The following is a 14,799-nucleotide window of genomic DNA, read 5'->3' on the forward strand; positions in this document are numbered from 1 at the left end:
AGAGTGTCTGAAGAGCCTATCCTCTGACTCAATAATTTGTGAAACCACTCACAGCTAACCCATGCTTTATTTTCCTCCACTTCACAAAAATGCACTGCTTTTTCTGGTTCAGTCACATAAAATACAAATAAAATACATTTGTTTGTGACATAAAAAAATATGTAACGGTTGAAGAATTCAGTATATTTTTGCCAATTTGCTCAAAGCTGCTTTTAGGGATGCACAATGTAAGGCAAACTGAATGCTTCTTACTGAAAGAAGTAGCCAATATTAATTGTTCTCCAAGTGATATTGCAGTGAAAACAAATGTGCAATATGTTGTGCAGCCTTACCTGATTCCATTAAAGAGACCACAGCTGACAGCTGATCAAAGCTGAAAAAAGATGTTATTGCAAACCATTCTTCAACCACTTTTCAGTGTTATCGAGTCAAATTGCTAGAAACAGAACCCTTCTCCTATACTTTGTAACAGTACTTGAATATGGCCACATAACACATCTTAGGTCCAAGGAGAGTTACTCAAAGTACTCTTTAATATAGCTGTACAAATTCTAAGTAAGCTATTATCTGCTGTTTCTCATTACATTATAATCCTGTAGAACTGGACGCTCTGTTTTCAACATTAACAAGCATTTAATGATAGTTGAACAGCCTAAAGCTGAAACCTTGATGTCATAAACAGGTTTTATAATCACTGTGATAATGAATGTTTCTCAGTTTTCAAGCAAATCTGTTTATATTGCTCATGTAATTGGTTTTAATTAAATACCTGTCAGGACAGGCCAAATCCCATAAGAGACCATCAAGCATAACCAGTAGAGGTATTTGTGACAGTGTGGTAGTGTGATGGACAGTATCCCTCAGTCAGGTCCTGATTACTGTTCTCTTCTAATTCACTTTGCTAAGCTTTAATAACATCTGACTGGACCAACTCTGGTCTGAACGCTTTTGATCTGCGGCTTGTTTGACTCGAGGAGAAGGGTTGTCATTTCCTGAGGGTCATTAAATAATTTTCAGGAGACAGAAGAGAAAGAAGAATGGAGGTTAGCCAGAATGGATCCGTGTGGGTTTTGGCTGCTCTTCTTCCTGCTTTTGTCTGTCAGCCTTGGGATCCAGTTCAGGCTTTTTAGCTGTCTCATTCTTGGCAAGCATATGGTGATCGTGGAAAGGAACTGTTCATTTTTGAAAAGATTAAACCCTTATATGAGCCAGGCATCAGTATGGGTAACCAGGATGAAGACCTTAAACTTAAAGGAACACCTTAGCTCTTAGCCATTGGTAGTTTCTGAAAAGAAATACAACCCCTCCCCCCCCAAAAAAAACAAAAAAACAGAGCTAGTAACAGTTAGGGAAGAAATTAGCAGCCCAGGAAAAGGACACAGCAAAACCCAGATGCACAGAATCAGAAGTGTTTGTTTTTTTTTTTTGCTTTGTTTTTTTTCTCTTGAGGGAGAAAAGGAAGTCACACCAAAACACTGAAGTACTTTATATGGGAAATTGTCAATGTGATGGATGCTAATGCTCATTTCCTGGCTCTATCCATGCCATCGAGCCACGAGTTGAACAGTTTACAAATCAACAATTAATCATAAGTCTGTTAATTGTTTGCATCCCTACTCTGGGGTCTTTCTTTATGAAGTTTGAATGTTTTGTCTGTAATTGTGTGGGTTCTCTCTGTACTTTCTGCCACAGTTTGTGGCAGAAAGTTTAATTGTCCTTAGGTGTGTGTATGTGTGTGTGCATGGATGTTTGTTCTGTCTCCCTTGATGTTGTCCTGTGATAGACTGCCAACCTGTTCAGGGTTTATACCGCCTTGCCTGTGACCACTCGAGATTGGCACATAAACTCTTAACGGACCTGTCTCCAATGACACAAAATAAGAAAACTCTATTTTATGTGTCATATGTGTTAAACCATCAAGCAACAAAGTGTCTAATTTAATAAGATTATAAGGTTTTATACGATTATTTGTAAAGTTTTGAAACATGTCAGTTCAGATAATTGATTCAATCAAATTAGATTTTGTCAGACCAGAACTTAAAAAAACAAAAAAAAACTGATACATTGGATTTGACTTTAGAAACTCTGGTTGCAAATTAGAGTAGGTAGGGAAGAAGATAAAAAAGAATTATTACCAACACATTTTTCCTTTAGGGTTAGATGATCAAAACTCATAAATAAAGCAGCATTACCAGTGTATATTTCAAAGATGTTTTTTATAGGCAGTTTAACTGTTTGAAGGCAATGAATGTTTACTCCCTCTGAGTAACTGTCCAGAGCAGCCTTAGATGCAGTTAAACAGCTTATTTTCCAAGAGACAGATGGATTATAAGACGCTGCTGACACATAATTATTTTTCAGGTGGAGAAAAGTATTTTTTTTTCAGATGCATCTGATTTGTGTTTACCCATGATAAACAGACTTGTGTGTGTATGAAAGCTTTCTTGGCTGGTTGGTTTGTACCATATGGTGTCTCATCAAGACTTTTGCCAACAAAGATGGAATTAAAGGCACATTAATTTCAGCAAGATGTTGAGGATTGAAACGGAGGCTGCGAAAGCAGATGATGGATGGAATCACATGGGTTCAGACAATGTATGTTATGGACGGGTTGATGGAGTTCCAAATAGTTACAATTGGTTTGATGAGTATGGACAGCTTTGGAACGGCCGTGACTGCAGTTGCACTGTGAATAAAAGCTCACTCTCAGATTTCACTTCATCTTTCTTTTGACTTGTCAGAATGTGCTTGACATTCACGCAGAAAGATTTACAAGCTCCATTTGCCACCGAATTGATCTGTCAAAGGCAGCGTTGATGGAATATTGAGGAAAGTAAACATACATTTATAGTTTTCATTTGACTGATTGATGTATTTTTTCATCCTTTATCTACTGTTAGATTTTTGCAGACTTTCTGTTTCAGCAAAAGAAGCTCTTCCTTTGCTCTTGGTCTTGTTCTCCAAGCTGTTGGTTGGACTTAAATAAACTTTCTGATTCTGTGGACTTGAGTAATCTTCCCTCTGACAAAGAAAAGTGAGGAGATTATCTGAGGACATAGCAGCTCATAATTCCCTTGTGGTGCATTATGACTTTTGGTAAAATGATGAGCATCATAATTTTTAGAGGAAGCGGTAGTTTTTGCCAAGAGCTTTATGGCTCGCACATGTTAGGAGGGGCTGATTTAATCCTTTCTTTCATCACTCACAGTTGGACTCTGACTCTTGAGGCTAACATTCTGTCTAATGACTGCAGTAAAGATAGAAAAAGTGTTGAAAAGTAAACGAAGTAAGAAGTTTTTCTCAGTTAGGGTGAGTGTGTTATGATATAGAGGCCTAAAGGGGAAGGGTTCAGTCTGCAGCATGTGGCACAGGCAGATGTCTTGCTTCACAGTGATGCCTAATGGCTTCCTTTTGATCTTGCTTTGTGAGGACATGTTCGAGGACAGCTTTTAAAAGCGTCTCTCGTTTTGTGTCAGTAGATATTAATTTACTGGAATTAATCTGATGATTCTGTCCTCATGTTTTCTCTTCCAGAGCACCTCAAACTGGCGCTAGAGGAGTACATGGTACGCCTGCCGAAGGTTCGCATCCTGAGGACGAAGAAGAGGGAGGGTCTGATCAGGACTCGGCTGCTGGGAGCCGCCGCCGCCACAGGGGAGGTCATCACCTTCCTGGACTCTCACTGCGAATCCAACGTCAACTGGCTGCCGCCTCTGCTGGGTGAGCAAAGCTTCTCAGCTTCACCACCATCACATTAACTGTAATTCAATGTACAGAAATCAAGACCCAAAGATTGCTGGTCAGCAAGGGTGCCGGAAAACTAACCTGAATGACTAAACAAGGATTTAGCTTTTTAATTAGTACAGAACCTCATAGGGGACATGGGGGGATATTTTTGTTTGCGTTACATCACAGAAGTATTGCATTCCTTTGCTATAATGTATTTTTTATTTGTGTGACATCTTGAATGTCACATAAATAAAAAATAAAACTAAAATAAAATGACATTTATGCAGAACGTTTCTGCTGCAAAAGCTTTTTGTAAGGTTGTTATCTTGTTTGTGAGATAGCTAAAGTTTTATATATTTTTTCTTTTGGATACAAATGTACAGTATGTGCAAAATGCCAGAGGGAAAACAGGCCAAACATGGACTTTTCATCCCCACTTTAAAACACAACAGAAACTTTCTGTAAGAAAAGAAATAAAGAAAAAATACAACCAAACTATTTGAACTTTTTTGAGTTATTTCCATAGGGTAATATCGCCATCTGACAGGTTAGGTTGTTCCTTTTTGTGTTGGAAGTCTGAATGGCTAATAAAGGCCTGGTTTCATGTGCAGTCCCATCTCTACTACAAGATTATACAAACAAAATTGAACACACAGTTAATAGATCAATTTACACCCAGTTTTCATCCAAATAATTAAGAATATGTTATGTTTTCACTGGGGATCTTTAGGTGTATATTTATGTAATTTTAAATTAACATTTGTTATCACTGTGACTGTATACAAAATAGACCAGGGTGTATTTGCAGATTTATTGTGAGGGAACGCAATATTTATTGGGAGGGAATGCAACTCTTTTGCGAAGTTTCGCAAATGAAAAAAACTCCTCCATGTCCTTTATAGGGCTCTGTGTGTCAGGAACACAAGCTGTGTGTGTTTATTAGCTTTCATCTTGTTTAGAGATGAACTGACCAGGTTTTTTGGTTATCCATGTCTGGTTTTCTTCGAGGATGGAGCCAGACTACCTCCATTCATTAATCAAAGCATAACTTCTATCTGCTTAATATTATACTCAGAAAAGTGCATGACACCTATTACCTAGTACCTATTCTTTGCTGATTCATTTATAATTATGGTAGAATATCTTTGTTTTTATGGTTTTAATCATTAGGCATAAGAAATATTGGTATTTCTCAAAGTAACTTGCTGTCTCTCTATTAGAGCTGATCAACTGGCAAACTGCAGATCTCAGGCTGATTAATTGGTGGATTTCTAACATTTTTGCAGCATTTATGTTGACTAAGATTCACAAAATGTTAATTTTCTTCAGTTATTTTATGGTAAAAGAATTGCTGTTTTAGGATTTAATCAGCTACCAGGTGTTTTCTATTGACTCAAATTAAATACTAGTAATACTGTAAACATTTGGTTTTTGGCACTTTGATGGTTTGTAACAGACAGGGTTGTGTTAGCATCATACCAGAAAGGAGAGACATCAACATTCACCTAAGAGAAGCAATTGTAGCTTGTCATTAATTCAAAATGGATTAATATTCATGAGTTTGACAAGATCTTCATGTCAGACTCTACTGACCTCAGCTAACATGTTAGAGGTCAAGGTTCATGGTGTGCATTTCAAAATTAACTTTACTCTCATGATTTCGGTTCAACTTGATCGAAATACCTGGATCAGATCATCTACTTATTGCTTCAAAGATGTTGACTTAAAATGATAAAAAAATACAACATTATAACTGCTCAAAGCATAACATTTCATACTCCGAGCTTCTCATATTTGTATTATTCCATCACACTCGTGTTTTACGCACTAATGTCAACAACTGCAGTTTGCTGAAATTTGTGCCTTTTGATCTGAGTTTATTAAAACGTGTTTTGTTCATTTCTCTAATCAAAATCAGTTTTTTTCTTTGAACATTAGTCACTTTTCAAGCTGATTGTTTTGAACTAATTGTTTTTATATGGTCTGTAAAAATCTTTTGTTGTGTTAAAAAGATGTGAAAAGAGTGAGAGCCTAAACTTTCTGAGAAAGCGCTGAAGGATTCAGGGTTTTCTCGGGAAAAAGAATCAAAGTTTAAGGCCCTGTCACATTGAATACACATTTCATACCTCAAGGCTTCATCTATTTTTTATTTTGCCAAGAATTCAGATTTTTCCAGGCCATGGTAATCCTAAGTGCTTCATTAGAAAGTGAATGGACCTACTTTCTGGTTTCTAGATGCTTTTTTTCTTTTTTCTTTTTGATCTAAAAACACTGAAAGAAAAGCAGTTGCACTCTGATCTGTGGTATACCATTTACAATAAATGAACCAAATGGTGTTTTTCTTTCTGAAAGTATTGATTCTTTTAAGATTTACTTATTTATTCTCATAGCATTCATTGTGTTTGGGTGTTTGAATCAGCAGAGAGATGGCTCTCTCAGCTCCCAGACATCTGCAGTCAGTGAAAAGGAGCGGAGAGCCAGCATGTTTTTGTTCCTTAAAGCTCTGAAAGCAAAAAGCCAGTCTGTTGCTATTAACTGTCTGCTAACATGTCTGCATTGTCCTCTGACCCCTTCAGACCGAATCGCCCAGAACAGGAAGACCATCGTTTGCCCGATGATAGACGTCATCGACCACGACAATTTCGGCTATGAAACGCAGGCGGGCGACGCCATGCGAGGGGCTTTCGACTGGGAAATGTACTACAAACGGATCCCCATCCCTCCGCAGCTGCAGAAGCACGACCAAAGTGAGCCCTTCGAGTGAGTGGAGTTATTTTAGACACATCTCACTATGTTTTTTTCATGGAAATATTCTTCACAATTATCCGATTATGTCACGAATGGATACATCTGTGGGACAAGTGGAGGTGGCGGCCTTTCATCTGGGCTTTTTGTCAGCTTTTCTCTGTTCAAGTACACAGTTACACCTGCATCGTGCACGGCTGCTCCAGAAGCTCACGTCACAAGATGAATCCTTTTACATTTATCCTTTTCAAAAGTGCATTGAGCTTTTTTTAGGCTTTTGGAAAAGGATAAGTGCCAAAATGCAGTTTTTTCTTTTTTTGTTTAAAGAAATAAAGAGGTAAAAAATCCCTGCTGCTTATTAATGTAATTTGCTGCAGCTTGTCAGTAAATCAGCTGAAAGCTCAGTACACAGAACATGGATGTATGGGGAGGTTTCTGCTTTCTTTACATCTTTGCACTCAAAGTTGTTCAAACTAACAACTTCAAGCTCCTTATTTCATGTACTTTAATATATTATGAAGTACTGTTCTAGCTTGGAGTCAGACTAATCAGAAATATGTAAATTTGTTTTGATCACTACTGAGTGCAGTTTGGGATTTCTCAGAAGTTTTAGAAGGAGTTTGCCGAAGTTTTTGTAGGTCACCACAGCTACACTTTACAGGTCTAAAAACAGCACAGATGTTATCTTGGTCTATTTATGAAAGCCATCCGTCCGTACGTACATACAAACATAGAGTTTTAGGTCTTCTAAAGTAAAGAGTGGATGAAAAACCACTATCTTCATCAGATACTTGCAAAGATTGCTTTAAATGCAGAAGAGCAGCAACTCCATGTAGAGCATTAACCCTCATATAACCCTTTAATCAGTAAAACTTAGACAAATAGCTGGAGCTTGAGAGTCAGCTCATGTTATTCCAAAGCCTACCCTTGCTTTAAACTGGTGCCATACTAATTCATATCTTGTAGACTCCAGTGTTCTACCCTGTCAGGATAGAGGATTTATTCATATATAATCAATATGTAAGGTTCACCTGACCATCTGGGAGTGAACGTTCATTGCCCTACTCACCGTTTATATGCACCTTTAAGTAGTCAGAATTATTGTAGTTGACCAGATTCTCCTGCGTATGAAACCCATGCTGCATGTTTTCTCCACTTGTGGATTGTGTCTCTCACTTTGGTTTGCTACATCCTTAAGTTTTAGAAATGGCTTTGTAACCCTTTCCTTTCAATTGATCTGTTGTTCTACTTTTTTTGAGTTATTTGCTTTTTGATATTTTTCACCCATTCAAGTGGTTATTTTCTAAGTATTTATTAGAAGTGCAGGTCAGGTAATCCTGGGATTGTAATCCCAGATCCGGATGTGGAAGTCAGGTGTCGGCAGCTGGGTTTTACTTGTACATGTTTAGTTTAATTTATTCATTCACGATTCAAGGGGTGGCAATGATTTATTATTTGAAACATTTAAGTGTGACAGAAAAGCAAAAACAGAATAAAATCTGTAAGGGGACAAACAAATCATCACCTGAATTGACAGAAAATATACTGCCTTTTAAGACTTACTTCCCAAAAAGTTCTATATATTTTTAATTTGTCATGTATTTCTCAGTGAAAACGTTTTGCTGTAGTGTCATTCTTCGGAGTCACCCTTTGAACAACGGCGACCAGAGCAAATAAGCTCAACGTTGCAGTTTTTCCAGGCCAAATAAGTGCATGTGATGCCAGACACTCTATTTGAGTGACCATTTGTCTGTTTGGATGCCAGAGACTATTTAAAACTACTGTAGGTATCATCAGGCAGAGGGGTCTGTGCAGGAAGATAAGAAACCAAAGAAGAAATAAGCTGCAGAACAATCAGAATCAATCCTCATTTCTTGAATTAGTCTGCTCTTCTTGCTCAATGAAATGACCTTCATCAGTGCAAATTCAATTTGAGTCACAAAGATTTCATTTTCTTTCTGATTGACATTGCTGCTGCAGAAAATGAGGCTCAGTGGGATGGCAAATCCATCAAGAAGGTGTGTGCTTGCGAGGGTGTGTGTGTGCGTGTTAAAATGCTTGTGAGGATGATTTTATCCATCTTCTTGTCATTGACTATTTAGTCAATGTAAGCACCTGTTGTTTCCATTTTCTGCCTTCCTCTCTTTTTCTCATCTGTTCCTTAGCAGTGAATTTAAGCTTCTAGTCTTCCTTCAAGGTCAGCAGACTGAAATAAAGAACAAAAGCCAGAGCATTTCTAATTAATCCTAAATTGTGAGCAGCAATATTAATAGCCAATTGACTTGGATTTTTCCTCCATCTAAAGAAACTGATACTCTGTCCCAGACAATAGTTCTGACACCAGAAGGGTTTTAGACCAGCAGACCTTTAATTAAACCAGTGAGAATTGGTCCAAATGTAGCCAGAAACCAAGCGTCAGTTTCATTTTCTGTTCCCATCTTCACTGCAGGTTCAGTCAGTTTTAAAATATTCAGGTGTTTCTTTCCTTTTTTTATATATATATTTTTTGTTTTATTTCATTTCTTTACATTTTTTAATTTTTATGACCTTTTATTTAGCTTTTTTAATCACCGAGGATTAAAACTGCAATTTTATTATATTCCAGCTACATAGTGACAATTAAGCAATTCTATGTCTTATTTTTTTCCAGCAACTGTTGAAATTTTAGGGATATTTTGAATTTTAATTAGCTATAATCCATAATGATTAAAATAAAATATAAATATTTCAAACATATCACTGTTTGTAGTCAATCTGTATCACATATCTGTCTCACTTCTTGATCACAGTAGTGGGATAATATAACTTAGTGATATTCCTATTTATTTGGATGCATCTGCAGGTGTTTTTTTAAAAGAATATAAACACAATTCTCAGATATTTCATCGAAATCCACAGTTATCATGGTTTTATATACTTAAGTTAGGCAATATAAAACCATTTTTTAACCTTAATATTGTTTTTCTGATGTAATGAACTGTTGAGGTCTGTTAATCCTCTACTGGCTGACCTTTCAGGCCAGCCAATAGTCATTTACTGGAATTTTGCTACCAGCTTAGTTTCAATTATAACAATATTTTTAAAGAAATTACAATTGTTCTGAGTGTAATGATTCATTCACCCAACAAGACAAGCACTGATTTAATTTTTTTCGAAAATGGGATGAATTATTATTATCCATCCATCCATCCATCCATCCATTTTCTGTTCACCCTTGTCCCTAATGGGGTCGGGAGGGTTGCTGGTGCCTATCTCCAGCTACGTTCCGGGCGAGAGGCGGGGTACACACTGGACAGGTCGCCAGTCTGTCGCAGGGCGAATTATTATTATTATTATTATTATTATTATTATTATTATTATAGAGTAAATGTTTCATAAACTGTTTAAAAATATATATGCATTCATACTGGGAGAAGAACTTCCCCAAGTACTACAGTGTCTAAACAGAATCCCATGAACTGCACTTATATTTCCCTTATTTTCCCTTCAGTTGGTCTTTTACCGGAGTATAGACCTGCCCAGGAAATGTCAGCTGAACCTTATTAAAGAAATAATGTTTATCTAAAATATTTTATGAACAATGTCCTTGTGGATATTTTAGCTTGAACAAATATTGCTTGTCTTCTTTCCGTATAATTTTTGACCACTAGTTTCCATTCAGCTTTACACAATGCAGTCACTTAGCAACACACGATCAGCGCTGAGAGTGGTGACAGGAGGTCGACTCATTAGCATTTTAGATGAAGGGAAATACAGTTACGGGCATTTTGTGTGGTTTTGAGAAGTGGCTTGTTGTTTTCTAACAGATTGAAATTGTGTTGTTATCAGGTGTTTATGTAGTCGACTGCTATATTTACATAAATGTGCTAAAACTTTTTTTTTTACAAAGGGCACTTGAAGTTGTTTTTGTGAAAAGTGGCACAAAAAGAAGTAACAACTATGTTTACTGTGCATGTAAAATACACTGTGAGCTTAATTAAATCATGTTTTGTATGGTTCATGGTAATGTTCATTTATATGTACGAACTATGTTCCATATAAGGCAATGTATATGCAAGCATGTATGTCAAGTTTAAATGCATAAACCTTAATGCAAAGTTGTGCCTAAATTAACTACAATAAAAAATTTTCTGTACATTGACACTGAAAAACGTGAAATATAATAGTTTGGTAGGAAAAACACAATCTAGTTCGGCAGAGGCCTCCATAGTGTGTAAACCATCACAGTTTTGAGCAAAAATGACTCTTTTGAGCTTTATATCATGCTGTTTTTATTTCACCCCTTTTAAGATTTTACAGTAATGAATAAAACTTTCAAACTAACCTAAATTGTCCTGTCAGCTTTTAAAATAAGTGTTCAATTTATTAAATGTAATATTTAACAAATGGGAGCAGTCGCACAAGAACCACCCAGCAACTACGATTCTTCTTTTGTTTTAACATATTTGCTTCTGGTTTGTGTTTGAGTGCAGCAGGAACATCTAGTTTGCTTATGTATTTGCTTTTGTTTCATCGTCATTATTATTAGTACTAAGTCGGGATGTTTTTACTCATTATTTCTGTTTTGCCACATTTGTTTTTGTGTCCTTGGTTCCTCTCCACTCTTTCCGTCTTTCCCCTCTGTTCTGCCAGAACAGAACACTTAAAAAAAACTCGAAGCGACTTACTGTTTATTCAAACAAACTAACATTCCTATGTGAATAAAAAGGTGTTTTTTTTTTTACAGTTGAATATTGTGTCTGTTAAAATGTTGTTAAAGTATATTTTAAATGAAAATTCTTTTATTTTAATAATTAATAATAATAATTTAAGAATTAAAAAGCCCCCAGATTTCCTTTACTTCACCCTAGATTTTATCTATTTGTCTCTTCAGTAAATATGTTTGATCCTTAAATGCATTTCCATCATTCTTTTTATTTTGGTTTGAAAATAAAAATGCGCTGGTGACATTCATTGATAGTATTTACCAGATTTAGTTTAAGCATAAGGATTGTGTTTAACCTACTGAGATTTGAAGTAGAATAAATGTAGGTTATTAACTGAATAATTAAATCTTTTCTTAAAAATCTGCACTAAAAGTCTCAAACTTAACATAGAGAAACTTGTAGGAATTCTGGTCACAACAAAAAACAATTGTGAAATTACATGTTTAGTTTCATTGGTTGCCAGTGTGGCCGTGGGCTTTTCTACATTCACATAATTATTCAGCATGATTAACAATCCCCATTATAGTACCAAATATTGGGTCCTAAACTTATGAATGCAATATTATGTAATGTGATTCTCCTTTTATTAAGAGAAGTAACACGTTACCCCTGTTACTTCTTTTAGTAAAAGAATTAACATATTATTTTAGTGTACATAAAGGAAAAACAAGAGTGAATTTTAATGACACAACATAAATATCAAAGTTGAAACATGCTTTTCAGACTCGAAGTTTCAGCTGGGTGAGATTTTCTCATTTTTATTAAGACTTGTTAATTTCCTGAAGCTAATATACCATAGGGATTTTCTATTTATTTACAGTGCAGCTAAACATGTTCATGTTAGTCATCATGTTGCACACAGTTAAAATATACTGCCTTGTGAAAAGTAATCTCCCTGAAAGAAACTGTGTTTGCTTTTGCAAAACTCTTGGGAGGTAAAGTGTGTTTGTGTTCGTGTTTTGTTTTTTTTTGTCTTTTTTTTTTCCCTCCGGTGAGCAAGAGCTAACGATCTCCACCCCACAAATCAGTGCCCACACAGTGTCTCTGCAATGCCTCTGCTAGGCTCACACACTCCACTGAACATGACCACACAGTTCACACACAACGCACCACTCCTCCTTGTTTCCCCTTGCAGCCAGCGTTGTTTACCCTTTGTCGCCCGATGATGAGGAAAGTGTCTGGTTGTGTTTCAGTCTCGAGGGACGATGTGTGTCTCTGACACCATCATGTTTGATTTAGGTTTCTTTCATTGGACAAACGAAAACTGGCTGACTGTACTCTCTGTTATGCTGCCTTTAAATTAATGGGGAAAATATGTAAGGATTCGTAGAAAGATGAGAGAAAATATGCAATTTGGGCCTAACAGTGAGGGGTCTGTAACATGTATACAGATGTTTTGTTCAAAACGCAGGGAGGGAGGAGAGGACGGATAAATTGAAAAATAAACAGCGTTTCGGAAATAACCTCAGACATGTAGGCGAGACCGATGTAACAGATCGTGGCCTTGGTAAAGGCAGATCTCATCAGTCTTCAGCTTCTGTCTCATTTTTCAAAGAGCAGACTCATCTCTGCAGAAAATTAGCTCTCCTGAATGGCACCACTGGTCAAATGTGAAGATTTTTAGAACATTCTGTACCTGGAAAAAAAGAGACTGTTCCCACCGTGCGTACATCTGAAGAACATTGTTTGACTAAATTCTTATTGGTTCCAGGTTTTTTTTTTAATTGGGTGTTACTGAGTCAGACCTAATGGTCTTAGCTTCTGAACATGAGCAGCACTTCTTTAAAGTTCTAATTAGCAGTTAGCAAACCCTAATAAATATTTTTTAATTACATATAATATCATTTAAGAGCCTCAATTTCTACTTAAATGATTGCACTACATAATACCTCCTATTTAAATGTGCATAGTTTTAGGATTTTATGAATATCCTGGGATGCTAAGAGTGTTTTCCTTTCCATTTGCCACATATGTCGTGTATGTATATAGGATGTATACATATACTGTATATACACAAGTATATTAGGGAGCTGAAATCTGCCAATACTTCAGATGCCCTCTGAAAATGCTGTAAACTAATATAATTGTTCAAACACCGAATATACCTCAAAATGCATTAATATGATCAGTGGAAACTGTGTGAGCAGAAGCTAGCACAGTTTTCCTCATCTCCCGCTCTTGATGTTATAACCAATCAGCACCAAGGAAAATGGTGCAAATCAGGTAGTATTGCATCTAGTTATTTCAGCTTCCCAAGCTGCGTTTTCTTTCAAATATTTTAGATTCACCTCACTTTCAACAACACTTTAAATTTCCCAGATAGACCCTAAAATCAAGAATCTATGCTCTTACTTCACTTCTACTCATGGCAAAATTAACCACTACTTTTTCTATCAAGGAGAGGAATGTCTCTATTGATCAAAACCAGTGACATGATCCATATCACCATTATACAAGTAATGAAAACTGTGGGATTACTTAAAAAATCTCTCCAGTTTAGGGTAAAAGTAGAAAATAAGAAAAGACCTTATAGATTTTTTTTTCTTCTGTTCCATTTTGTAATAGAAAAGATAACAAGATACACTGCTCAGACAAGCAGAAAGCTTTTAAAATTTCTCATCAAAGAAACCACAATTTATTTCCAATGACTGCACTTTGGATAGGAGCTGTGCTATTAAGAAAACACATTCTGAAGCACTACATTGGATGAGCTGAGTTTTAAAGAAACATTTTAGAGTACACAATTTCTCATACATCACATAAACTCTAAAAATAAGAGAGATGCATTAGTCTGACTTGGTGTCCTATGGAAACCTTGAAAGCTTCATCAACAATCAGGAAACATGTCTCATACATCCATAACATTCTTTTTTTTATTATTTTCAGTTGCATTTTACTGATAGGAAACTCCAGGGCAAACATACTGCTCATTTAAATGTGTCCCAAATCTGCTTTTATGCCCAAATGCGACCTATGTTAGACTTTTTTTAAACTTTTTTCTCTGAATGGCCCAATTCCGAGTTTTTTCACCCAGAGAAAAGCTGATCTTTGCCACTTCCATATGTGGTACAAATGTATGTGCATGTCTGATTGTTTTTAAAGCCTCTGCAGTCTGAACAGTCGTGCCACATTTTATCCAACTCTCATGTCATTGATGTTAGACATGCGTCACAATTATGAAATATTGAAAGAAGTCCCACCACTCTTGGTTCCGACTACACATCCAAACAGATTTCTCTACAGTTGTTTCAGTCAAAGACAGTAGGTCTTTGCTATAGTTTTACTTCCTTTTATTAGCTTCCTTCGACTTATGATTTTGTGACAATAAAGTCAGCTCCCATTAATGAATAAGCTTTAAAAGCGATCTATAGACAGCGGCATCCGTCATTACTTCCATAAGCAGTGCGCTGCTGTGTGACGTCAACATTCTTCTTCTTCACTTTGGGGATGTAAACCATTCACAAGGTTGGGTTTAATTAGCAGCATAAATGCAAGAAAAAAATATTGGATTTCAGCAAAAAAATAAATAAATGGGAATTGAGCATCTAGACCTGTTGTGTGACCGTAGCCTTTGTGTCCCTTGAGGCCTGGGACCTTTTAACCACATTCCCCAGTGTTG

General features: G+C 36.3%; 1 protein-coding gene across 1 annotated transcript in view; it reads left to right on the forward strand.

Moving 5' to 3' along the window:
• Positions 1 to 14,799, forward strand: part of LOC114153472 (polypeptide N-acetylgalactosaminyltransferase 10) — a 99,498-nt gene that overhangs the window by 70,060 nt on the left and 14,639 nt on the right. The window contains exons 5-6 of the mRNA XM_028032045.1: positions 3,535 to 3,720; positions 6,306 to 6,489. Coding sequence (XP_027887846.1) covers positions 3,535 to 3,720; positions 6,306 to 6,489 — 370 coding nt within the window. The remainder of the gene's footprint in view (positions 1 to 3,534; positions 3,721 to 6,305; positions 6,490 to 14,799) is intronic.

This window comes from Xiphophorus couchianus, chromosome 11, assembly GCF_001444195.1.
Source record: "Xiphophorus couchianus chromosome 11, X_couchianus-1.0, whole genome shotgun sequence".
Classification (NCBI taxonomy): domain Eukaryota; kingdom Metazoa; phylum Chordata; class Actinopteri; order Cyprinodontiformes; family Poeciliidae; genus Xiphophorus; species Xiphophorus couchianus.